This window comes from Gadus chalcogrammus, chromosome 20 (genome assembly GCF_026213295.1).
Source record: "Gadus chalcogrammus isolate NIFS_2021 chromosome 20, NIFS_Gcha_1.0, whole genome shotgun sequence".
Taxonomy (NCBI): Eukaryota; Metazoa; Chordata; class Actinopteri; order Gadiformes; family Gadidae; genus Gadus; species Gadus chalcogrammus.
In genome coordinates, this window is record NC_079431.1 from 14,684,073 (window position 1) to 14,710,988 (window position 26,916).

At 43.7% G+C, this 26,916-nt stretch overlaps 2 protein-coding genes across 8 annotated transcripts in view; one reads left to right on the forward strand and one right to left on the reverse strand.

Annotated features, from left to right (window-relative positions):
* The window catches only part of adarb1b (adenosine deaminase RNA specific B1b), a 118,768-nt gene extending 103,506 nt beyond the window's left edge, over window positions 1–15,262 (forward strand). For 5 of the 6 annotated variants that reach the window (XM_056580133.1, XM_056580136.1, XM_056580134.1 and 2 more), the window contains 7 exons: window positions 1,201–1,315; window positions 2,681–2,849; window positions 3,439–3,590; window positions 6,120–6,288; window positions 9,742–9,923; window positions 11,976–12,154; window positions 13,328–15,261. In XM_056580133.1, coding sequence (XP_056436108.1) covers window positions 1,201–1,315; window positions 2,681–2,849; window positions 3,439–3,590; window positions 6,120–6,288; window positions 9,742–9,923; window positions 11,976–12,154; window positions 13,328–13,504 — 1,143 coding nt within the window. In that variant the 3' untranslated portion in view covers window positions 13,505–15,261. Of the gene's footprint in view, window positions 1–1,200; window positions 1,316–2,680; window positions 2,850–3,438; window positions 3,591–6,119; window positions 6,289–9,741; window positions 9,924–11,975; window positions 12,155–13,327 lie in introns of all 6 variants that reach the window. The other variant, XM_056580137.1, reaches the window with a different exon arrangement.
* Window positions 15,263–20,741: 5,479 nt separating this feature from the next.
* On the reverse strand, window positions 20,742–26,884 carry LOC130373487 (anterior gradient protein 3-like). Of its 2 annotated transcripts, none has more exons than XM_056580014.1 (8): window positions 26,819–26,884; window positions 26,068–26,183; window positions 25,629–25,692; window positions 25,218–25,270; window positions 24,876–24,952; window positions 24,434–24,497; window positions 23,725–23,808; window positions 20,742–22,577 (listed from the first exon to the last, which is right to left on the reverse strand). In XM_056580014.1, exons 2-8 carry the CDS (start codon window positions 26,171–26,173, stop codon window positions 22,528–22,530), a joined length of 498 nt encoding a protein of 165 aa, XP_056435989.1. In that variant the 5' UTR covers window positions 26,174–26,183; window positions 26,819–26,884; the 3' UTR covers window positions 20,742–22,527. The 2 variants fall into 2 exon arrangements, with proteins under 2 accessions (XP_056435989.1, XP_056435990.1); XM_056580015.1 differs by lacking the exon at window positions 26,819–26,884 and adding an exon at window positions 26,725–26,787.
* Window positions 26,885–26,916: the final 32 nt, after the last annotated feature.

The window sequence follows — 26,916 nt, forward strand, 5'->3', positions numbered from 1 at the left end:
ACTGTTCACCGTTGACTAAAAGCGTCTTAAAACTAATTTCAAATTAAAATGCAGGCAGACAGATAGAGCATCTTACAATAAAGAAAACAGAAGGCACATACAACAGAGAGAGCCACATTCAAATAAAACGGACCCTAAAAGAGTTAGTTTGGGCAACTCAACGTACACAATCCTGCCCATTGATTCACTAGCTAGTTGGTCTCCCAGTTGCCTTGCTAGAGGACAGCAGTGTCTCAGGAGTGAGTTGGGCGTCTGGTACGCAGAAGGATGCTGGTTCCCTCCCCGGCTCCTCCCCGCCAAGTGTGGAGGTGGTGTCCCTGAGCAAGACACCTAAACCCCTCCTTACGAGCCGGCTGCTACGGTTGACACCACACTCAGCGTATGAACGGGTGAATGCGGGGGCACTAATTGTGCCGCGCTTTGCGTAAAGCACCGTATTAACGCAGTCCATTTACCATCTCCGATTCAACGTGCGTGTGCCACAATACACTTCGTCACAGCAAAGGGCTTCTGGCCGAGATTGTTTAATAATAAAGCTTAAACGTTTTTTAAAAGATGTATTCGGCCCGGACCCTGTGGTTAAATGCACCATCGGTCTGCGACCTTGGCAGGCCAAAGCGGCGCGGCGTGGCGGGGGGGGGGGGGGGGGGTCTCTGCTGATATCTCACTAATCTCCCTAATTTGAGGCCATCGAGCCGTGCGGTGCTCTCCCGCCCGTCATCATTTCCACCGCGTTAGAGGTGGACGCCCGGGGACAAGGTGACTGACCAGGGAGACGCCGCATCAAGGGGAGGCTCGTTCAGTGTCTGTGTGTGTGGGGGGTCTGTGTGTGTGTGGGGGGGGGGGGGGGTTTGTTGGTGTGTGTGCGTGTGTGTGGGTGTGTAGATGGTTTTATGTGTGTGATTCTTTGTGAAGGTGCGTGCGTCTGACAGTGTTTTTTGTGTGCTGGTGTAAATGTTTTGATGTGTGTGATTTTCTTTGTGAAGGTAAATGTGGGTCGGTTGTGTGTGCGTACGGTACGGGTGCTTGTAAATGGAATGTGTGTGCGTACGGTATGTGCCTGTATAAAAATATGCGTGTATGTAAACGGTATGTGTGTGTGTGTACGCTATTGGTTTTTGTGTACTGTGTGTTCGTACGCTATGCGTGTGTTAACGGTGTGTATGTGTGTTAATGGTTTGTGTGTGCGTTATTCCCCAGGTGCTCGCAGACGCCGTCTCCCGTCTGGTGGTGGATAAGTTCAGTGAGCTGACAGAAAACTTCACCTCCCCTCACGCACGGCGGAAAGTCCTTGCGGGGGTCGTCATGACAACAGGTAGATGACAGGCATGCTGAAATGAGGCGTGTAGGAAGGTATTGACCTAACGTGTAAAAATGTGTTGAAGTCGCCCCATGAAATCCATCAGGCTAGGACAGTGGACTGGCTAGGACTGTGACTCGGTCCCCCAATGTCTGCAGACTACCTGTACACATCCTGGAGGGAATTGACCCCAAACCCCTACCTGCGACTAACATGGATATAAAAATAAATGCCTTTTAAGTCAGTATAGATAAAAGCATCTTCTGATCCCTAAATATTAAATATTCCCCTGTTTAACTCATTGTTCCATCAAAAACACTTCCCTCTTGTTTTCAACCAATGAAAGATGCTTTTGGAGAAGCCACTGGGATAAAGGCCATCAATCATATTAACAGTGTGGCACTTTGCTTTAAGTACAGGGGTTATATTCTCCTGGCATTAAATCTAAAACACCAGGCCTTGTACGGACCGTTAAACACACACTAGGTTGTCACTCTACATTATAAAGTTTACAAAAACAAAACTTATTTTTCAAATGCTTCCAAAGTGGTGCTTGTGGTTACTATAGGTCGATATAATACATTTACATCCAGCATATACCGGTTCATTAAAATGCTGTAACTGATGTAATATATTTTCTTTTTTTTCTTTAGAGAGTTTTATGTTTTGCTTGAGGTCTTTTTCTCTCTTTTGATGACTTGTCCATTCTCTTTGAGGTTCGGTTTTCTTGACACATTACCAATATGTTGAGCCCACATGGATCGTTGAGATCCCGCTCAGTTCAGGAGGCGTAGCAGGAGCAGAGTAGCGTAGCAGGTCCGCTAGGCCTGGATGGAGCACAGCCCTGCTCTTCAGTTCTCTACGCTAGGAAACACCAGCTTGGGGGGGAGCGCCGAGTTGTTTTACTATTGATCCGAACCTTTGACCAAAATATGTTTCAATATCACTGCTACGATATTTGTCCGTTAATGTGAGAAAATTGGCTTTTTGATAGATGGATGGATGGATACATATTAAAAAAGAGTATGGTTGAGCCTTTTATTTGCGTAGTACATTTTAGTACTTTTAGCAGTACTCAAATAACCTGTTGAAACACACACCAGCAGACAAACTAGCTCCATCATCGATGTATGCGAATGTGAATAGCAAAACACATCATTGTGTGTATTGCTCTGCATCACCATTGGGTTAAGGGGCATTCAGACTACACGTCTGAATGCATTTCACACACAAACACTCACTGCCCATCACCAGATACAATGAGTGACCGCGCCTCGTCTCTCAAGTCTGCGTGTGTGTCTGTGCGTGTCTGTCTTTGTGTGCGTCGTACTAACGTCCTTGTTCCTTCACCCCCGACCCCCCCCCCCCGACTCCCCTCAGGCACCGACGTGAAGGAGGCGCAGGTGATCTGCGTTTCCACGGGAACCAAGTGCATCAACGGCGAGTACATGAGCGACCGCGGCCTGGCGCTCAACGACTGTCACGCTGAGATCATCGCCCGCCGCTCGCTAATCAGATACCTCTACGCCCAACTGGAGCACTTCCTGGGGTCAGTGTGTGTGTGTGTGTGTGTGTGTGTGTGTGTGTGTGTGTGTGTGTGTGTGTGTGTGTGTGTGTGTGTGTGTGTGTGTGTGTGTGTGTGTGTGTGTGTGTGTGTGTGTGTGTGTGTGTGTGTGTGTGTGTGTGTGTGTGTGTGTGTGTGTGTGTTCGCATAGAAATATATGTAATGAAATAAAAGGGCGAATAGAGTAGGTGCACGCATAAGTGTCTGAGTTTAAGTGTTGCCTTTATGTATGTTTTTGTTTGAATGCGGGAGTTTTCAATCAAAGTACAAACATGTGTACATGTGTGTATTTTTTATTTCATCGTCTCACTTGGAATATTTAGAACACCTTGATTCTGTAGCCTAAAGAGATTTGGACTTGGCCGTGGGACTATTCAGAATACGAGCCTCATATCTGACCTGCTTTGATCTGCTTCGTCACACACACACACACACACACACACACACACACACACACACACACACACACACACACACACACACACACACACACACACACACACACACACACACACACACACACACACACACACACACACACACACACACACACACACACACACACACACACCAGGAACAACAGGGAGGAGCACCAGAAGTCGATATTCCTGCGCTGTGACAAGCGGGGCTACCGTCTGAAGGACAACGTCCAGTTCCACCTGTACATCAGCACCTCTCCCTGCGGAGACGCACGCATATTCTCCCCCCACGAGGCGGCAATGGAAGGTGCGTGCACACGCTCACACACACACACACCGACGACGCCCTCGCACCGGTCACATGAGACACTGGTTCAGTCCAGTTAAGAGATTTACAGTCAGGAGTCAGGACGCAGACTTTGTTTGGAGCTCCATCATTAAGGTAGGGGTTTGGGCGTCTTGCTCAAGGGTGGGAGGACAAACACGGCTGGGAGGACAAACACCCGTAGCACTGGGCTGTCATGCCCCGCCTTCCGATTGGTTTTCATCAGGGACGGAATAGTGTAGTAGTCAGGGTTTTCAGCCTCCAGCCAAAAGGTCCTGGGTTTGTTCCTGAATGTCCACAGTCTACCTTAGCAAAGATGCTCTTAACGCCTACCTGCTCCTGTAGGACATATCTGAACTCACAATGGATAAAAGTGTTTGTCTACTAAATGGCTAAATAGTGAACAGCGAGTAGCTTCAGATAAAAGCATCTACTAAATGGCTAAATGGTAAATAGCGAGTGGCTTCAGATAAAAGCATCTACTAAATGGCTAAATAGTAAAAAGCAAGTTGCTTCAGATAATAACGTCTACTAAATGCCTAAATGGCAAAAAGTGAGTGGCCACAGATAAAAGCGTCTACTAAAATGTTGTAGATGCTTTTATCTGAAGCCACTCGCTATTTAGTAATTTAGTAGCTAAATTACTAAATAGAAAATAGCAGTGTTTTCTGATAAAAGCGTCTACTAAATGGCTAAATAGTAAATAGCGAGTGGCTTCAGATAATAACGTCTACTAAATGCCTTAATAGTAAATAGTGAGTGGCCTCAGATAAAAGCGTCTACTAAAATGTTGTAGACACTTTTATCTAAAGCCACTCGCTATTTTCTCTTTAGTATTTTAGTAACTAAATTATAAATACTAAATAGGAGTGTTTTCAGATAAAAGCGTCTACTAAATGGCTAAATAGTAAAAAGCAAATGGCGTCAGATAATAGCGTCTACTAAATGGCTAACTAGTGAATAGCTTCAGATAAAAGCGTATACAATTTTGTAGACTTTACCTGAAGCCACTCGCTATTTACTATTTAGTGATTTAGTATATAAATGACTAAATAGTAAATAGGGAGTGGCTTCAGATAAAAGTGTGTGCTAAATGATTAATTCTAAGTAGCAGAATCACGTGGTATGCTGAGTCGCCTCCATGAAATTTGTACGATGTGCAATTCTGCCAATTGGTGGTCTGTTACGTGTCACAAACCCGTACACTGATGCACCTACACACATGCACAAACACACTTGCACATACACAAGTGCACACTTTGCTCGCGCGATTCAACACATTCTTGATAAGGGGCGTAAAACAAAGTCCCCATACAGTGGCTCTGCTATTATTCATAATCATAACCCCCTCGTGCTCCGCCTCCCCCCCCCCCCTCCTCACACCCTCTGACACATTTTTAATTGAATCTCAAATTCAATATCGACATCTGTTTATTTTCATTCAATTAACTCTCTGTTTCCACTTTCTGTGCTCCGTTTCATTTAATTAGAATTGTGCTCCGCTGTCCGAATGCGCTTAACAAACACCTTTCAAATAAAGCTGAAGTAATTAGCATGATTTGTCTAAATCTCTCTCTCCCTTTCTCTCTCACTCTTTCATCCCAACCACTCCAACTCCCCCCTGCCTCCATCCCTCTCTTTCCCTCCCCCTCATTCTCTTCCATCCTCTCCCTTTCTATCCCCCGCTTTCTCCCCCTCCCTCTCTCGTTATCCCTCTCTCTCTCCCTCCCTCCCTCCCTCCCTCCCTCCCTCTCCATCAGACTTCCCCATCTCTTGTGATTAACCGTTCCCCGCCCCACCCTCTACAGTTTCCCCGTCCGTACGTGCGGTTTGAATAGCGGCTGCACTGAATTAGTCGTTGTAGAGATAGCTGGCTTTGTATAGCGCCGGGACACATTAATAATGTTCCGCTGAATAATGGCTCCTTCTGATACAACCATCAACTTGTTTTTTTAAAGATCAAATACGATTCGCTAATAGTTTTCAGGCCGCTGTGTCGTCTTGCGTCTCAAGGCTTGATTATCGGTGGTTATCACTGGAGTCTCCTTTGATTTGACGTAGTGTAGTTAGTTACAGCCTAGGGAGTCCATCAAAACCCTGCGAGTTTCTCTCTACAGATCATCATATTAATTTCAAAACCTTTACCTAATTATATCTGGAAGGTCTCACAAGGCTATTTACTGACAGGCGATCAATAATTGATTAGATATTTTACAATATCCATCCATCATTATTGTAAAATGTATTGGGTCATCGTTTTTTGTTTGAAGGCACCATCATTTCTGGACCAACATATACATTGTTATTCAATTTAACCAAGTTATAAATGGTTATTAACGGAACCAGCTTGTTTCTGGTTAACAGATTAAACCTTTTGTGTGATGATGCAAATCAGGTCTCTCCTGCAGAAGAGGTTAACCTAAATGAGACCTGACCCATATAATTAAATACAATTATTACCGTAATTATTAAAGTGGCTCAGGTCATAACTGGTTGTCGCTGTGCTTCCAGACCAGGGCGACCGGCACCCCAACAGGAAGGCGCGGGGCCAGCTGAGGACCAAGATAGAGTCTGGGGAGGGGACCATCCCCGTGAGGTCCAGCAACACCATCCAGACCTGGGACGGGGTGCTGCAGGGGGAGCGCCTGCTCACCATGTCCTGCAGTGACAAGATCGCACGGTAGGTCCAGTCCCATGGCTCCTGGGTTCGCTGCCTGGTTCCCCTCCCAAAGTTTTTTGGTTTCATCCCCATCCCAGAGGTCCAACCCCATCTTATAGGTCCTGTGTGCTAACTAAAAAGGTCATGGGTTTGATCCCCTCGTCACGTTCCTGGGTACAATTCCCGTCCCAAGGTCCTGGGTTTGATACCAAAGGTTGTCGGATCAATCCTCTTCAAAGAGGTCAATCCCCATTTTCTAGGTCCTGACGATCTCCGTACCGAAGGTTGTGTGTTCCATCCCCATCTCAAAGTTGTTGGGTGCCACCCTGTGCCTACAGGTACTGGGTTTGATACCCATCCAAAAGGTTGTTGGTTCAATCCCCATCCCCTTTCAGAAGGCACCGGGTATCATCCCTGGCATTTGTCGGCTTCTGACTCAACCAAACTTCAACACCTTTTTGAAGTTCTTCCATTTCATTTGACAGTTTGTTATTCGGATACATATGTCTTTTCTTATTTATCTGTAATCGATAAAAAATTACAACATGAGATGTCTTTTCAAAATGAATAAATAATTCTGCCTATTCCAGGTGTTCTGGTTAAGCCCAAGTACAGGATAATTAAGTAAATCTATTTCTGTCACTTAAATGTGCCTCATTGTACTCCCAAACCCTAACCCAAATAACTAGAAGTTTGAAAATAACACTTTTCCAAACAAATACAAGAGTGCAAGTAGTCCGTAAACACATTTATTTTTAATTCAATGAAAGAACGTCTGAATGTCTGAACGTCTGAACTTAATTCAATGAAAGACGTGGGCTCGAGTCTGAATGCATTTCACACATAAATCATTCAGACATTGTAGTTTTGTGTTCATTCCTCATTCTTTTTCCCCCTTCTCGTCACAAGGTGACATATTGCTTTACAGCTCCGGCACACACACACACACAGACACTCAAACACCGTCCCCCGGCGGCCTGTTCTAGCCTGGCAGGGACGGACCAGATTGATAGGCCCAGGGGTCCTTCAGGCACTTTTACAGGCAACTCATTGCTTCTTCAGTATCTGTCCATGTTCAAGGCAACGCTGTGTCTTACCTTCTGATGGGGGATAAACGTGTCTCATAACTCCTCTTCCTTCACCACCTCCTCCTCCTCTTCCTCTCCTACCGGTGAGTCTCCAGTCATACCCGGCGGTGACGGAGCGCTCGCTGTAGATCTCTGAAGAAGGTTTCTCTCAAACTAAGACGGTAGATCAGAGTGTGTTTCAGTACTAGCTCCCTGTGTCGCATGGTACTGTGCTATAATAGGGGGTTTCTCTTTCTTCGGTTAAACTTAAACTATGAGTCCAGGATAATTGTCTAAATACATTTTTGTAAGTATGAAAAATGTACTTCAAATGAAATGGCTACATTTCGACAAATATACACACATCCAAATGATTTTCGGTGCATCAACACAGTGAATTGATTGGTCATTATTGCAATCTCTCCCACCCACAGCTGTGAGTGTGTTCAACCACAGTGGTGATGGGGCTATTTTTCAAGATCTCTCCCAGTAAGAGTTCCTGTTACCCGTTGTAGCCGGCTTAGGGAGGGTTGTGCTGTGGTGCAGCAGCTGTTTGGGTGGAGGTGATGGGGGTTTGCTGTTTAGCACAACAACAATGAAGACGCTCCCACCCGTGTGTGCGGGGGTGTGTGTGTGGAGACGGAGAGTGTTTGCAGGAGACAAAATATATTGTGACGTCCTTTGTCATACTATACTAATTACCTAGCTTCAATGCCCTAGAGAGTGGGTTGCATTCTCTCTCATGGTGCGTATGGAATATTATTATTGGATGCTTCAGTTTGCCCCAGGTCTACAGGGCCTCATTTCCACTATCTACGCAACCTCTATGTTATTAATTTCACAATTTCACACACTCTTACACACACAGGCACAAACACACTATAACACACGCAGGCACAAACACACTCTTACACACACAGGTTCAAAACACACTCTTACACACACATGGCACATACACACTCTTACAAACACAGGTTCAAACACACTTAGTCACTCACAGGTTCAAAACCACTCTTACACAGGCGCAAACAAACTCTTACATACACACATGGGCAGAAACACACTCTTACACACACAGAGGCCCAAACACACAAACACACACACACACACACACACACACACACACACACACACACACACACACACACACACACACTCTTACACACACACTCTTACACACACACTGGCATAAACGCACTCTTACACACACATTGGCACAAACACACTCTTAAGCACACAAACAGACACACAAACAAATAGACACACCGACAGACAGCACAGCCTGGAGCCTGACAGCACCGAGCTCCTCATCAGTGATGTTTGTCACTGTCTTATTTTGGTTGCTCAGTAATGGTCTTTTAGTGCTGCCTTTCCAACTCTCCCACTCTCCTTCTCTCTCTGTAACTCCCTGGCCCTCAGCCTCTCACCTGCACTCAGTCAGTATCTCTTTCAAACTCCCCTATCTCTCCCTATGCTCTCTCTTTCTCCCTGTCTCATTCCTTCTTTTTTTTCTTTGTGTTTTTCTCTCCCACCTCCCTCTCCCCCGTCTCTTTCTTTCACTCTCTCTTGCAACCCCCCTTTCTTTCCCCCCCCCTCTCTCTCTCTCTCTCTCACCTCCCTCTCACCTCCTTCTCCCTCTTCCTCTCCTTCTTTCTCCTTGCTCCTCTCTATCTGTCTGTCTGTATTTCTCCTTCTCCTTCTCTATCGTTCTCTGTGTGTGTGTGTGTGTGTGTGTGTGTGTGTGTGTGTGTGTGTGTGTGTGTGTGTGTGTGTGTGTGTGTGTGTGTGTGTGTGTGTGTGTGTGTGTGTGTGTGTGTGTGTGTGTGTGTGTGTGTGTGTGTGTGCGCGCGCGCGAGGCCGGTGGGGCTCCACCCGGGCCCAGGCAGGTGATGCTCCACAGAGCGTGTCAATGGGTTGGAGACTGGGAGGAGAGATGCTTAATGACACGGCCTGGAAATACACTGGAATGCCGGAGAGAATGAAATTGGATGCATCCCAGTGTGTATGTGTGTGTGTAAGGATATATTGAAATAGCTTGTGTCGCTCCGTACGTACGTACCTTCTAGCCGCTAAAGGCAAAGCGAACAAACATCCGCAAAGGCTGGTTCGTCTGCTAGGACAGACGGCCCCTTTAACAGGCGGAACTGTGTCAGTTGATTGTATTTGACTTATTCACGCTTTCATTTCACTCATTCATACTTTGGAACCTGTGAACGAATGACCTTTTGCACGAAAACGTGCAACGACCAGGTTTATCATTGCATTGAAAAAGTGAACCGAACGATAACCCGAGTCGACAGCCTCCTCCCCCCCCCCCCCCCAGTGGAGCGGGACGGTGCAGGGAGTGTGGAGGGGGGTCCGGACCGCCTTGTTGTAACACCCCTCCTCTCTTATCTCCCCCGGCCAGGTGGAACGTGGTGGGGGTGCAGGGCTCCCTCATGAGCTACTTCTCGGAGCCCATCTACTTCTCCAGCATCATCCTGGGCAGCCTGTACCACGCCGACCACCTGTCCCGGGCCATGTACCAGCGCATCTCGGAGATCGAGGAGCTGCCCACCCAGTTCAGCCTCAACAGACCCCTGCTCAGCGGTCAGTGTCCCAGGCTCAGTATCTGCTGTTGTCAGTGTTTCCTTGGGAGTCCAGTCCTGGTTCAGCCCGGCCAGTCCCCCTTCTTTGCTCAGACCGCACAGAGCCCAGAGGACCTGATGTGATGAGATTGGATAAGGGGAGAGTGGACTGGATGAAAAGCGTTACTGCTCCTACTTTAGAGTCCTACGATCCTTCTCTACTGTACAGTAGTCGTATTAGCTTTGATATAATGTATGTATGTGTGTGTGTGTTTTATAAAATAAATTGAGGTTATATTAGAGTTGTTTGTGGTAAAGATTAGGTTGGGAGTTAGATTAGGGAAGGAGATAAGGTTATGACAGGTATTAGCCACAATGCATGACTGGTTTACAGTGGCTACCAGAATAGATTAGATTACTTGAGAGCCAGGTGCAAGGGAATTTTAATCAGACATCCAGACACTAACAGAGGTTAATATTTAGCAGATTTGAAAAAATAATAATACTTCAGATTATATACTCTGATTATTATACATTTGCATTATTATTTTTAAATCCATTTAGTTTGTTATTTTGACTCCAAATTAGGCCTTTTACCTTTTTCTCTTTCTAAATGTTCCACAGTGAATGGTAAATGGCCGTTAGATGGTCAGTACTCTCTCCAGAGCGTTCCCTTTGCCATAGGAGACCGCTAGTGGTCCACGGTTGAACTCATTGATTAGCGGTGACATTTACATACTGTGTCTGAGATGTGGTTCAACATGTTGGTTTATGCAAATAGTCAACATTTGCAAAGCGTTGTGTAAATGGTCTTGTAGATACAGGAGACAAGACTTGATGACTTACTATGTCATACATCAAAGGCTGTCAGCTTATGTTAATTGGAAAGTTAAAGAACACCTATGTGAAAATATAAAATAGTAAGACAATTATATAAGATAATGTGAAGAAGAATCATAAAAAAAGCGGCTAAGATTATATACAATGTAATATGGATTATGAATACCTTATTAATAATTCATTGCTAAATTCTTAAATATGTACGAGTTATTAATATAATATGTGTGTTCACATGAATTAAACACTACATGAATGACCATCGACAAATGGAGGCCAGGTGAGCCCCCACTCTAGTCCTGGTCTAAAGCCGACGAGTCAGTGGACTCCATCAGAATGAACCAGAGTTGAACCTCCCAAGGACTAGGGGGATGGGGGGGGGGGGGGGGCATAACAGAGTGGGAGGGCTGGGCGGGCTGGGCGTCCTTCCCGCGTGGCCTGTGGATCTGTGGGTTGTTCGGGGATAATGGCGGGGGAGGTCGTTAACCTTTTCCGCTTTAGAGGGTTTCAGTGGCGAAGGGCGCTGGCATAGCGCTCCATCCTCTCCTCCTCCTCCTCCTCGTCCTCCTCCTCCTCCTCATCATCATCTGTCACCTCCCCGGCTAATGGAGGCAGAGGACTGGAGCACGCACTCACATGCATGCCCGCCTCTGTCTCGTTGAGTGTGCACGTACACATACATGCGTATGTATGTGTACGTGCGCACAAACACACACACTCGCTCTCTCCCTCCTTCTTTCCCGCACCATCTCTTTACTAAAATGAGGGAAAGGAGAAAAGACTAAATCATGCGCAACATTTGTTCCAGATGACATCGTCTTCTGCCTGAACGGTAGACAGATGAACCTGAGTCTCGCTGCCTATTATGAGGGCTGAAAGAGTGGGATGGATGCTGGATTTACTCTGAAAGTTACTCAGACTGTTACTTTGACTGTTACTGTTACTTGGACTGTTCTCAAGGTTCTCTGACTGTTGCGCTCGCTGTTAATCGCATGGTTCTGTGACTGTTCTCTACCGTACCAGACTTTTCTCCAACTGTTCTGTTTACTAGCTGTTTACTAACTGTTCTCTTCCCTCACACTTGTTCTCAAACTCTTCCCTGACTTGTGCTCTAACTGTTCCCTTACGGTGCTCTGACCTTCTTACCGCACTATTTGTCAACCGTCTTCCGACTGTTGTCGGACTACTTGCCTCCGGTGTGTCTGACCACTCTCTGACCGCTCCCTCCCTCCCCCAGGCATCAGCAATGCGGAGGCGCGCCAGCCGGGCAAGGCCCCCAACTTCAGCGTGAACTGGGCGGTGGGCGACCAGGCCCTGGAGGTCATCAACGCCACCACGGGGAAGGACGACGTGGGCCGCGCCTCCCGCCTCTGCAAACACGCCCTCTACAGCCGCTGGGTGCGCCTGCATACCAAGGTAACAACCCAGAACCCTCTCCGCCCCCGTTCCGTCCCATCCCGTCCCTGTCCCGTCTCCGTCCCTGCATCGGACCCGGACCTCAGCAGGATTAAGGGATTACATATTGAAGACTTTAAGCTTTGCAAGGCCAATAATATGCAGGCAGGGATAAGGTTATCTTGTTTTAAGACGCTTAAATGTAGGCTGCAAACATTGGGGATTGAACCCGGTACCTTTTTGACTAGGAGAGTGTACCTGAATGTCTTTATCTTTCTTTATTTTTAACCTGCTTTAACCTACAGCTGTGTCCCTCAATGGATACATACACACACATGCAACACACGCACACGTACACAAAACTCAAACCTTTGAATCTTTTTTATTGCACTGATTATGGAGATCTTACATTTTCCGTTTTATTGCCAAAACGTGGGAAGATGAAAGCTTCTAGAAGGATCTATTTATCTCCCTATTTGCATATTTTGTGTACACATTTCATTGTCATCAAGTGTGAAAAGTTGAGTTTAATTAAGTGGATTTAGGGATTGAAACAATTTTCAACTAAGTTTAAATTTGTTGTTTTCTTCTGTAAGACATTGTTGACCGGTTGTAAAATCCTTGAAAGAAAGAATGCAATATGTGATTTAGGAAGCAAAAAGTTTCCAACTCCCAAGTTCCACTGTAGAATAGATCTATATTAATATTTACACCCCTAAAGAAAAGAAGGAGACAGAATGCCAGATTGAGAGGAGGCCAGAGTGGGAGAGACGGACAGAACGGGGGAGAAGGGGATCAATTGTAAGACAGATTGACAGAAAGTGAGAGGGAGGGACATTGGAGAGACAGTGCTCGGTTTGAGGCCAACTTTTCTGTCATTCAACAACTCCTCCGTTATTAACTGTGACCGCCTGTTTTTTGTCTTCTCTTTCCCTCTCTTCTCGCCCTCTGTATCCTTTCCCTCTCCTTTCCTCCATCTCCCGACCTCTCTCTCCCCTTCTCTTTTCTCCCTCACCCTGTCTCCTCACCCCCCCTCTCTCTCTATCTCCCCTCCTCCCCCCATCTCCCCCTCTAATTCTCTCCCCTCCTCCTCTCTCTCCCTCTCCACCCTCCTCCCCCCATCACCCCCTCTCTCCTCACCCGCTCCACCTCCTCCCCCCTCACCCCCTCTTTCTCTGCCCCTCCCCCCCACAGCTGTCCTCCACGTTGAGGATCAAGGTGTCCAAGCCGGGCTCGTACCACGAGGCCAAGCAGGCTGCGTCTGAGTACCACGACGCCAAGCAGGCTCTGATCAAGGCCTTCCACAAGGCTGGCCTGGGGGCCTGGGTAAAGAAGCCCATCGAACAGGACCAGTTCACCCTTACCTCCTGAGTCCCCTGGGCGTTGGGGAGCAGGGGGACCAGGGGAGAGGATCTGAACCCCGCCCCTTCTGGAACTCACAAACTTGTCCTTCACACACACACACAAACACACATGAATACACGCTCAACCCACCACCACAAAACCACACCTCTTACCCAGGCATGAATGCGACCCCCCCCACCCCCTTCCCATCGACCTGACCTGTGTGTGTGTGTGTGTGTGTGTGTGTGTGTGTGTGTGTGTGTGTGTGTGTGTGTGTGTGTGTGTGTGTGTGTGTGTGTGTGTGTGTGTGTGTGTGTGTGTTTTTGTGTGTGTGGGGAGATGGGGTGCGTGTGTGTGGATGTGGACTTCATACACATTGTAAATATGTGTGTGTATGCGTGTTTTCAACAACGATACCCCCTCCCCCAACCTCATCTCGTTCTCATTCCTCATAGAACATCCTCAAACGTCATGCTGTTTTTTTTTATCATTGTTGTTTTGTTGTTTTAAAGATTATAGCTATAAATCGACTTAAAACTGGAATTTAAAAAATATTGAGATTTTTTTATGACGTTTTTATGAGATATTTCCTTATTGCATTCATCACTCCTTGTTTTTTTAGTTTTTTTAAGTAAAGACATTATGTCTATTGAGTGCGAAATGTAGTTTTTACCTAGACAAAAACAGGCAGATTTATTAAGTACCTTTTATTTTTTCATTTTACTTTTAATTTAAAAATGATGCGTACTTCTGAAGGATGTAAATCTAGTAGAAAAGGTTAAATACTATAAAACGTGTTTTAGTTGTGTTTTTTTCTTAGAGCCTTTATTAAAAAGAAAGACCTGATCCTAAGAGTTGTGGCCCTCAATTATTTTAATTATTATATTCCTATTAGAATTGGTATGAATTATATTTTGTATTAATTACTATGAATTATAGTTTATATTAATTACTATAAATTATTATTTGTATGAATAACTAAGAATTATATATTTTTAGCAATGAATTGATGATAATGAATTATTTTTAATAATTTCTATCAATGATTCATTCATTCCTCACCATTTGATTCCCAATATTCCCCTCATTCTTGTATATGTGTCTTTTAAACGTCTTTTAGGCCATTGTCATTTCATTTTTATGAAAACATGAACCATGGTGAGATACTGGTGAGAGGCTGATGACACCCCTCCCTTCCTAACAACCCCCTACTGCCCCCCTCTCCCAGTTGTGGCCTATGGTTGGGGTGGGGTCAGTGGGCTGTAGGGGGGTGGTGTGTGTGTGGAGGGGCTGCACTCCAGGGCTTTGCATGGGAACTGAACTTGGAGAAAAGTCTTGAGATGGAACGTTGTAAATGAATGCCAGCATCTTGCTACTCCACAGGCAGCTTTGAAACTTTCTCTCTCTCTCCTTGCTCCCTTTTCTAGATGTTTCTGTGTGCATTTGAGTTTGAATGATTTTGTTTGATTTCGGGGGAGTTTTGGTTATTAAACTGGGTTGTGTTTGAGTAGATGAGGATTAGGTGAAAAGGTGGTTCTCTAATTTGGAACAAATGGGAACAGCGCTGCAGCTAGGGTTGTTACAGCAGACACCAGGAACCCTGGATCCCTTGAGGAATCCGCAGTGTGTCCACCACGCCACCTTTTCACTCAGACCAGGAGATGGAGATGGCTAGGCCTCCAACTCCCTCTATAGCAGGGGTTCTTAAACCTTTTCATTTCAGGACCCAAAATACCATTTCTTTGAGTCTGTTGGACCCAGCCCCCGCACACTCAGAAAATGCTGAAAACATCAGAATTGGCAATCCTTTTCTTAAACGAAAGCAGTACAATCCTGGCGTTTTCTGCGTGTTCTGTGCGTTGTCAGGCACCGCCCACAACTCCAACTGCATCTCGACCCATTTTGGGTCCTGACCCATAGTTTAAGAAACGCTGATCTATAGACACATTCTCCCCCCTGGAAGGGGGCGTATTCCTCTCCCATTTACATTGCCCGCCGTTCCTCCCTTCCTCCAGATAGCGATTGTAGCTCTTCCTCCCTGTACATCTAAACTCTATTTAAACTGCAGTGCAGCATATCATCAGAGGGAAGAGGACTTCCTGTTCAGCTCATTCTGCAGAGTTTGTACACTAACATGGGTTCTATGCCAGAAGGGGTTCGGGAAGCAAACGCTCCGACCGCTAAACCAAAAGATGGCAAGAACGTCAACAGGGTTGACGTTCTAAGGGCGTCGAGAGTGAGGTTTGCCCTGGAAGACGCCTCAATGTCAAATCAGTTACACGGCCAGTAACGATGAAAGACCGTTGGAGCACCATCTTTGTCATCTCACCGTCTCTCGTCCTCTCTCCCCATTGTTGCTGCAATATCAACTCCTGAACTTTGACCTCCTGAACGTTACAGCAAGTGAAAGAGCATCGCCAGCCGATGGCGTTGGTTGCGCGAGCCAAGCGTTCCTCTCTCTTTGTGTTTTGGTTCTGTGAGCAAAGGTTGTGGAATCCTCACCAAAGATGCTATCCCTGTGTGTGTTTCCCTGCCATACTTGCTTTTCAAAGACTTTGTTTTTCTTCTCCAAATCTCTTTTTAATCCAGATTTGTTGGCATTATTATTTTTTTTTTTGGAGGGATCTAATGAACAATGTACTGTACCTGAATGATTTGTACAAAGAAAAAAAAAACGGAAAGAAGGGAACCCTCGTATTCAGGATACCTTCAGAAAACATCTGGAAACACCTGTACCTGTCAGTTGCTAGGTGTACAAATTGTAAAGATACATCTACACCTAAATGTCATGTATATAGCCAAAAACCACAAACAAGCTCTGACCTTTGTAAAACCATTTGCTCTAATCATGTAAAGAAAAAAGAAAAAACGTAAAAAAAAAAAAAAATTATCCATACCTGCACTCTTTACTGTCAAACTGCTGGGACAGTGAGTGGTGATTTTATTTCTTTCCCGATCTGTTGAAGGGATTTAATGTGAAATGCAATGGCTCCACTGGGCTGACCCAAGCTCCAGGTAGCATTCTGGCAGGGCCACCCAAGCCTACATTATATGCACTCACGGAAACAATGAGGTGACTGGGTCGTGGCATATGTTATGTCACACTTTTTTTTTTATATATATATATATATATATACACACATAGATATTAATATGAATATATATGTGTGTGTGTATATATCTATCTATATAGATATATAGATATGGATATATCTATATAGATATATGGATATATCTACATAGATATATTACCATATGATGTTTTAACTGTGTGATGCATTGTAAATGTGTCTGCGATGCCCTGTGAGTTTGGTACTAGCTGGAGATTGTAGTTTAGTTTCGCTAGGAAGTGACATGCACACAGAGAGAGTATAGCCCCGGAGTCCAAGGAAGTAGTTCCTCTGCCCCGGGAACCAAGCAAACCAACACAAGACATCACCTGAGAAGATCAGTAGAAGAGAGAAAAAAAACAACCCTTGTTTGATTTGGATCACATCCCTGAAATCTGTGGGACCAAGCTCTCTCTTACCAGGCAGAGTGAAGACCCCCATCAGAAGCAATACCCCCTGCCCCTCCCCCCACCCTACGACCCCTGGTGTCCCTGCGAACTCCTTCCCACCAGGAACAGGAAACGGTTCTCCCCCCCCCCCCCGCTTCAATGCCCCCTTCTCGGTTCCTGCTCTTTTCTGATGTACTCTCTCTACTATATACTTCTAGTCTTCTGTCTCTGTCCCAATAGATTTCTAGATAAATTTCCTGTCTCCGTCTCCCGTCTCAGTGTTGAGACGTTTTTTTGTTCGTAAAGACTGCCTGCTTCTACTTGTATTTATCTTCTTCCTTTTTCTTTTCCTTTTTTTTTTTGGACTGCACTAAAGATGTCAACTGATGATGTCATGATGTAAACCATCCCCCGTGCTGCGGATTGGATGGTGACTATTATAGCAAGAATTGAACTGCTCCCCCTCCCCCCATCCTCCTCTCTCACTTTCTCCTCTTCGTCCACAAAGAGGGCTAGTCCCCCCCCTCCCCCCCCCCCACCCTGGTTGCAACTGTGGTGGGAAGGGAATCACCGTCTGACTGACGAAAAGGGTTGGGGGGGGGGGGTCGCTCTTGTACGTTGGGAACTCCATCCTTGCCCCAAATAGCTCTCTCTGTCTCTGTCTCTGTCTCTGAGTCTGTCGTCTCTTTCTCTCTGGCTCTCTCTCTGTCTCTCTCTGTCTGTGTTTCTCTTTCTCTCTCGCTCTTGCTCTCTCACCTCTCTGTCTTCTCTCTCTCCCTCTCTCTCTCTCTCTCCATCTTGGCGCCAGGTGTGTGTCTACCTCGGTCGCCCCAGCCTCCTTGCATGCCCTATCCACACTGAAGCTGCACCTCGCATGATTAGGAACTCCTAAAGGACTTCTGTAGAAATACGACAAACGGAAACAGATGAAAATAGATCTATAACAAAATGAAGAAAAAATAAATAAAAGAGATCCTAGTTTACTTTTGCACACGGTTGAGGTTCTTTTTCCATCTGACTCAAAGCTTTCTTGTTGTGTTCTCCTCTGTGCGTCTCTGGCTGTTATTTCTACATGAATTGAGAAGAAGTTGTTTGGTTAGGTTTCGGGTTTTAAAGGAATAATTCACATTCTAAAACAATAACAAATCCCAGGTTGCACCACTCTTCCCAACCACAATATTTATAGAACTGAAGCCTACTTTGAGAGTTAATTATTCCTTTATGGATAACTATGGTAAGGGAAGGAATGCTAGGGAAGATGATTGGAGGTGATCCTAACCTTACTAAAGTAGCACTAACGACGTATGCATTTTAAAGAAAAGACCACTCAACTGTAGGAGAAAATACTGAATGTGTGTTTCCGAGGCCAAGAATTGAATAGTAGTCGGACGATCAATAGCAAATCATATATACAACCTTATCTTTCTTCTCCATGGCCTAAATAAGTAGATAAGCCAATACTTCTGGTATGTGGGTTTTATCTAAACACCATCTTGTAGAGTTTCTTCCATTTGAAATATTTGTATGATTTAATTATATTTATGATTGGCAACAATGACTAACCCGCATTTCTTGCTTTTAACCAACCTTAAATCTACCCATCATCTAAATTAAACCTTACAATCTTTGTTGAAGATACTGCCACACACAATATGCTTGATATTAATAATCACACTCAACATTAACATTTGTTACCTTGCACCATAGATTCATGTTCTCAAGTTGTATATCTATATAGGAAAGTGAAGAAGTCTGCTACTTCTGGTTTAAAAGCATTTCCAGAAAGGTGTTCTATTGGCTGTTTACACTAACTCATAAAGAGTGGGACGTGGGTTTAGACCAGGCCCTTGCTCCTATGGAGCCCAATGTTTCTGTATTTTCCAAAGCCTTTACACTTGCTAATATGGGAGTTTACTTTCCCCTTAATGTAACAAAACCTTATGGAATATTTTTTAGGCGTAATTTCTGCAGCTCTTAACCTTATAAATATCCTTGCTGCCGAACGTAGGAGATGATAATAGACATAGTAATAGTAGGATAAAAAAATAAAATATTAGGATGGTTTCCACTCAATACAATGCAACTCACAATGTTTAGGTCGTCACAGAAAACTATTGCTCATTGAAAATTCTACGATCCTTTTGCAACAAGGAGAGGACCGTCCTCAACTGGTGCCATTTTTTCAACCAACAGCACAACATCCAAAGCAGGTTTAAAATGTTAAACATTTAAAAACCTGTGTCTGTGTACATCAATGTGCATGTATTTGTTTATGTGTCTGTTTTTGCATGTCTCGCTCATGTGTGTGTGAGGCAAGAAGTGTCCCTGACAGAGATGACAGGTCATTAGGAGCTGGTGGGGGGGAGGGAGAGAAGCGGGGTTACAGATGGGTAAACCAGGGATTCAAGGACCATATTTCCATTTCAATTTTCTGCTCAGTGGACTTGATGTATGTTAGCCAATCCCACCATCCCACCACCACACCGCCTACCTCATTGGTCAAGAGGATACCTTGGCACCACTACAATGGGTTTTATTTAATTAATTATTGCCTACAATTAATGATCATTAGTTATTGTTCTTCACTCAGTCAAAAGTTCAGGGTTGACAAGTTCTACAATTCCCAAAAATCATTTCCATGGAAAAAAAATTGGGGATAACCATCCATCCATTCATTGATGGAGCCATTCACACATTAATTTACAACAGGGCCATAAAAACGGACCCTAAAACTGATCCGATACGACCTCTCGTAGACCGGTAGTATCTGGTTGTATCGGGAATTTACCGCGCCCTGGTCACCTGCTATAAAACTGGCAAACCGTTTGTTTGGTGTGCATGGTGTGCATTAATGTGTGCATACAAACACAGTAATCTAGTCTCACCGTGTCTCCTCTCTACAACCATTTGTTGGTTCTGGGCTACTGCAGAAACAAGGCGGTGCAATATGGCGGGCTCCGGGGACAGGGACCTGCTCCCCATGTCGCTATAAAGGGCTCATTCTTAGGTGACCAAAACACAATCCTTCCAATGGGATTATACACTAATAAAAAGATCCTTACGAATATTATATTCCATTTCTGCCCAGTGAATAAGTGATCAAATTCTACAAACTGCACCTTTAATTTCAGGATTGTGTGTGTGTGTGTGTGTGTGTGTGTGTGTGTGTGTGTGTGTGTGTGTGTGTGTGTGTGTGTGTGTGTGTGTGTGTGTGTGTGTTGGTCTTCAATAAAGACAGTGGAAGGTAGAGGCTAATACAATTCCAAGAGAGACGAGAGGCTTGGAGAAATAGAAGGAGAGAGAGATAAGGCACATTTTGAGGGGAGAGAGATTTATGGCGTGTTACGTGGCCAGCTCTTCATTAAGGTCCTGTTTGGCAGCCAGCTCCTCTATTTGAATATCTAAACTGTCCCCAACACTAATGGCCTTGTGCCCTTGTCACAGCCCCGCTCAAAGTCAAGTGTGTATGTGTTCCTGTGTGTGTGTGTGTTAGAGTGAGTCATGTGTAATTCTTAATGTGTTGTGGAATTTTTTCTTAGTATTAAGAACCACAACAATCCACCAAAAAGTATGTTTCATGAATTGGTTATAATAATATAAAAAATTCTGGAAAAGGAACAACGCAATAATTGTGATCATCAGTTGAGTGAATTACAAGTGTGCTATGAAAGAAATTAATGTTCAACTTGATCAAGAGTCTAGTATTGGGATGATTGATTGTCTTGTCATCCCGAAAAGGGAGTTCTGAGGAACCCATCTCCATGCACTAACCCCTAAATTAGAACACACACACACACACGCACACACACACACACACACACACACACACACACACACACACACACACACACACACACACACACACACACACACACACACACACACACACACATAAAAACCCACGAAAACATTGAAACAGACCCACATTTACCTTCACAAAGAAAATCACACACACACACACACACACACTGTCGTTCAGATGAATATGGGTCTAACTTAATTTGTAATGTAGCTGTTGGCCGGCCTTCAGAGACTATTGTCTGGCTGGGAAACTTCCCCTGGAGTTAGCTTCTAGTGAAGGTTACCGCTTCAGTGTCAACAGATTCAAACTTTGGCAATTTTTCACTCTGGCCCGGTTTGAAAGATGAAGTAATTATGAAAGGTTTGGGAGGGATCCTTGACATTATGGTAATTGTTTTGCACATTGTTCTGTTTTCTGTGTATGCAAAGGAAGGCATTCCTATTTATTCATGTACTGTATATCCACTCTCGGGTCTTTGGTGTGTGTCAGTGAGACAACAAGACTAGAGTGTCTGTTGCTTCACTCTGTGCATTGTTCGATGTACTTCATAGCCTAGTGAATACATTACAGCTAGAATCTCTCCTTTTTTATTATTAATATCTTCTCTTTTTCTTTTGGGCTTTTTCTTGAAATTATTATTCAAATTCCCTGTTGTGCAAGCATGGGGAGTACACTGTCTCACCCTTATTATTATTAATTATTTATATTTTCTCTCTTACCATAAGGCATTTCATTCAAACCACTTTTAGAATGTTTCTATATGAATGTGAGGCTATGGACAATGGCTGCTTTCCTACACAGACGAGGACATGGGAGTTTGAAACAACATCAAAGTAGACCTCAATCAAAATATATATTTAAGTGAGTCACTTGAAATGTATCTAATCCCTGCCCATTATTAGACTGAGAACTACGCTCTATGAGGAGGAAGAGGAGAAGGCGGAGGAGTAAGAACAACAGAGGTGCGGCTGAATACTCAAGGGGTGTAGAAGAAATGTGCCTGGTACTCAAACCGGTCGGAGCACAAAATCGAACGATAGGAAAGAGGAAGCAGATAGGACAAAGAGAAGGAACAAGGCGAGGTGAATAATTAATTTTTCATTGACTATCCTACAAATGGGAAATTATCTAATGCAAAAAAAGACTGATTAACACAAATTTATGAATAATGCATTAAAAAAGTTTTTTAAAGGTATTAGTTGGAACCTTTTTGGCGTATTTGAGGTTGCACAACCTGATTATATATGAAATGATAACGCTCACTCGCTCTCTCACACAGCGTAGGGTAGTTGAGTTAGTTATCTATCTATGGCATTGGTTATCTTTAGTATACTGCCACCTAGTGGTATAATATGGTCGCTGCCTGTAGAAAAAGCATAAGATAATCATAAATAGTATTTGCAGATTAAACATATTCACTGAATTTTAGAAGATTTTAAAAAGATTTCACCTTAATTTGACTTTTAAATTATTATTATTTTGTTTCTGTTCTTCTAATGCATCAAACAATATGAAACTAACAATATTTTATTATTTATTGTAAGTCTATTCATATATTTATTCATGTTGTTAATTGAAAGCACATATAATTTCAAATAGAATGTGTTTGAAAACTGTTTCACATCGATGAATTTCTGACATTCATCATTTTTAGGGTGATTTGTTGACCTTCAGTAGTTGAACAGCTCATCTGATCAGTTAATTGTTCATTTACAATCAACGTATTAACGGTGGAACCCAGTCAGCAAGTCAAAGTTCATCCCGCAGCAGAATCTTGGCTTTCCTCATGTTCTTCACCACTGAAAACATTCAAATCAGAAGAAGATGAGGATTAGAGTCACACACAGATGAAGATAACTTCTGATGAACTCAGCCTACTTTTCAACACAACACAATATGCACCATACCAAGAGGTCTATATACAAGTCCTCATGAAAACAACATGCTCAATGAAAATGTTAGGGAATCATCATCTCCCATTGTAAATGTATATTTGTTCAATCCATGCATCAAATGTTTCCAATTTATATCTACAGTTTACTTAGATTTTTTTTGCCACTTTTATCTGGGGCAGTCAATGATTTCCCCCCTTTCTTTTAAGGTACAGGCCAGCAGGTAGGGGTTTGCTAAAGGGTGCCCAGGTAGGCTGCAGACATTGGAGATTGAACCCAGAATCGAAAAGCCCTAACCACTAAACCACGCTGCCCAGTATTCCTCAGAGTGTCGACTGTATATTTATGTTGGACTGATGAAGGTTAAGTTGAGTTCTTCAGCCTCCGATTACAGCGTTAATGAGTTTCGGCGATAAGAGTACGGCTTCACCTTCGCCCGACCAAATGCTAATGCTCACCTTAACCGCTCAAAACAGAGGGGCTCAATCAACTGATTTTTCATCAGGGGATTGGAAACATGGGTAAAATGCAACCAAATGTGTAAGGTGTCAAATGTCAGCGTTCATCAGACACAAGGGCAAAGTGCTCGACATCTTTTATACAATCAGCATTAAGGAAAGGTGTTGCTAGTATCAAGGCTGAAGCAGTAGTAGCAGTATAAGTACTAGTACACACCCACACACACACACGCGTGCACGCGCGCGCGCAGTAGTTCTGTCATTCTTTTGATTGGTAAGGTTTTTCTTTGGATAACCACTCGGGGCACCTAGAATTCATGACATAGCAAATGCAGCAGCACCTTTTCAGATATGTGCATGCCTGTGTGTATGAGGGCCTGCATATGTTCTTACATACGCATCGAGTGTGGTGAGGGCATGCATTTTATGTATCTATATATTCCTGGCTCAGTCTCACTGGTTCACAATCTTGTTTTCCCCTCTGTATGTCAACCACTTTGAAAATCATTTATAAAAACAGAGCTATGAAGCATATACAAAAACAGTAGTAGGAAATGAACCTTAATAATACAGGATTGGATGGGAGAATCACTCACAGACAGAGATGTCCGCAGGCTCGTAGGTGAAGTATCGGTTAGAGTACCGTCCCCTGAGGTCCGCTCTCACACTCATAGACGGGTCTGCCCGGTACAGGGGGGGGGGGGGGGGGGGGGGGGGGGGGGGGGGGGGAGAGAGCACAAGGGATTTCAAAGTGTTACGTGTTGTGTCGAGAGGAGATGAGGAGAATGTTCAGAGATGGGAAATAATGAAACAGATGAGCAGATGATGAGATTACTTGGCTTTTAAATGTTGCATATATAACTGATGTTATACCCTTCGATGTAATGATCAAGTCATGTCATAACACTGATGAATAATGAGTAGCCAATGATCATGCTATAATTATCAACATGACTTTGTACTAACCAGTATGCTTCTTAGTGTTACTCATATGAATACTACGCACCACTCTTCCACATTCTTAAAGTAGGTTCAAAAATATATAATTGCTACTGTTAGCCAGGACCAACTATTCATGTTTACAGCTGACCAACAAAGGCAAATAAGGCTGGAAATGTTGGGACTAAATAATAACATCTAAATATTATATGCTAATAAAAGCCCAATGCTAAAAAGCTGTAAAGGATCAATTCTTGCCCTTATAACTGATAAACATATCAGTTATAAGGGCAGATGGGATATGAACAAGTCTGTGTGCGACCAGAGAACTGATCCCAAACGGGAATTGGAGGCGGCCATTATTACCAACAAAGAGGATTCTGGGAACATAATGGCCGTCCAGAGCCAGGTTGGGGTCTGCGGTCTCGTGCTTTAGGAGGAGTTACACATGATTTAGTACCAAAGTGTGTATTGCTTACAATCAGAGGAGGAAACCCAACTTCAGCCAGTGTAAACTAACCATGTATTTGCGCCACCCATGGACTACAAGTAAGGTGTCTGATTTCACAAATGAATGGGTGGAAAAATGCATGGTTAGTACGTTTGCTTTCTGAGCTGGGCAATCCTCCTCTGCTACATTCACCACTTCATTACTCATAGGTCTTTGTCAAAGACACGGTAGGCCTACAAAACAAACAGTTCAGCTTCTATGCATATCGGCCTTATGTTAACTAATCGTGTTAATCACACACACACACACACACGCACACACACACACACACTGTACCACATATGTATGAATGCTTACCACCAAATTGAGCATAATAAAATCTTCTTTCGCCATTTTTTGAACTGATTTATCAGCAAGAAAGACTTTCTTCAGTGCTGTGGAGAAAAGGTTAATGTTTAGTTCCACTGCTGACCGAGGCAACAGGAAACCCGTGCAATAGTCTACAGCAACCTCAGGAAAAACCTAAAACGCTACAGTTAATGGACCTAGGCAGTTATATTAATCTGCAGCAGCAGTTTAATTGCCTCCATAGACAGAAGTGATTAAATTGGCCTTTTTCATACAGTCAGTACATGACAATCAGGAACCTGCTTCCATGCTAGTAAGTATTTCTATGTTCTTCTGTATTCCACGACGTACCTTGACTAAATGGGCAATCGTCTTGATGGTGGATGACCATCAAAGGTTTTTTACTGTAAAACAAAACCACAGGCTGAGCCAACTGAACACCTTCAACGTGACAATCGGTGCTAGGCTGTGTGGGAAGCTGGCCTAGACTAACCTGTTCACCAAGAATTATCAAAAGGTGTAGCTTGGCAAGGCATACTTCAAAGATTACAAGTATCTAATGCTATATTGTTCACATAATAAATAAGATTAGGTTTATTTTGTAAATGTTGATATGCTATGATTGTATTTCTCAGAAACATTAGCATTGCTTTTTTCTCTCTTGCCAATAGAATGGCTTCCAAACCAGATAAACAAGCTCATTGAACATAGGAATTCAGCCTTTTATCCATTGTAAAAGATGCAGAGTTATCCTTAACGTACCTCGCCATCATCTTAGTCAGACCCTCTTCGTAGGTCTGCACCCAGGTGATCCGGTCTCCCCATCCTGAAGAAGAAAAACACTATTTTCTTAAATCTCTCATTCTCAAAACATTGTCAAATCATTCTCTAGCCATTCTCAAAATCTTCTTAAAGCATTCTAATTTGAACATTTTATCAAATACCTCTCAGATAATAATTTGATTTGCATCTCTGTACTTTTTTGCTGCTGGAACACATGAAATTCCTTTTATTGATGAATACATTATTATCTTAAAAGTTCATGTTTTAACTGTGCTGTGTGAGCCTAGACATCTATAAAGTACATTTCCAAATTAGAATTAGTGCAGATATCTGAATGCTGCTTCTGAGAATGTTAATAGCATCGTGGACGATATTACCATCTATACCATCTGGTTGTCAAACTATCAGAAAGACCCACCTCTTGACAATCTCTGTGGCTTTATCTTAGTTTTTTCCTTCAATGCCACACTGCTACAGGCAAACAGGAGCAGTGAGAAGGCAGTCCAAAACACTGTGCCCGGCATTGTCTAGGTTCTGTGGAGAGAGAGAGAGAGAGAGAGAGAGAGAGAGAGAGAGAGAGAGAGAGAGAGAGAGAGAGAGAGAGAGAGATAGAGAGAGAGAGAGAGAGAGAGAGAGAGAGAGAGAGAGAGGAGAGATAGAGAGAGAGAGAGAGAGAGAGAGAGAGAGAGAGAGAGAGAGAGAGAGAGAGAGAGAGAGAGAGAGAGAGAGAGAGAGAGAGACCGTCCAAGTACTTGTTAATGGTGACGTTCAGCAGAGCGTTTTACTAGACCTTCTTTGTTTGGTGCTGAACTGACTGATATTGCAGAGTTAAGGCAGCTCTTTTCTGTATCAAGTCACCAAACCAGATTTACAATCCTTTCAGACTTGAGGGAGCAACCACAAAACAAGCAATGAATTCATGCTTAAAAGCTCTTTGAAGATGGAGTTATTGATAGGTTTTCCCCATTCTAACTTTTGCATCCGATTTGTAACATTGGCAGTTAGGTTTAAAGAAAGATACTCAATAACTAAAGATGGTGCTATGGAAATGAAGATGTAAAAAAACCCCACTTACAATTAGAAATACTAAAACATCATTAAACAGCATCATTAAAAGCAATTTAAAAGTCAAAGCAATCCTTCATTGGCTAAGAACAAACGTCCCTTACCTTGAATGGTGAAAAATTAAACATCAGCCCTTCCTGTTCTTGATGTATTTTCTGAACTCGCCAAACAGGCATCAGAACACGCACAAACACACCCACCC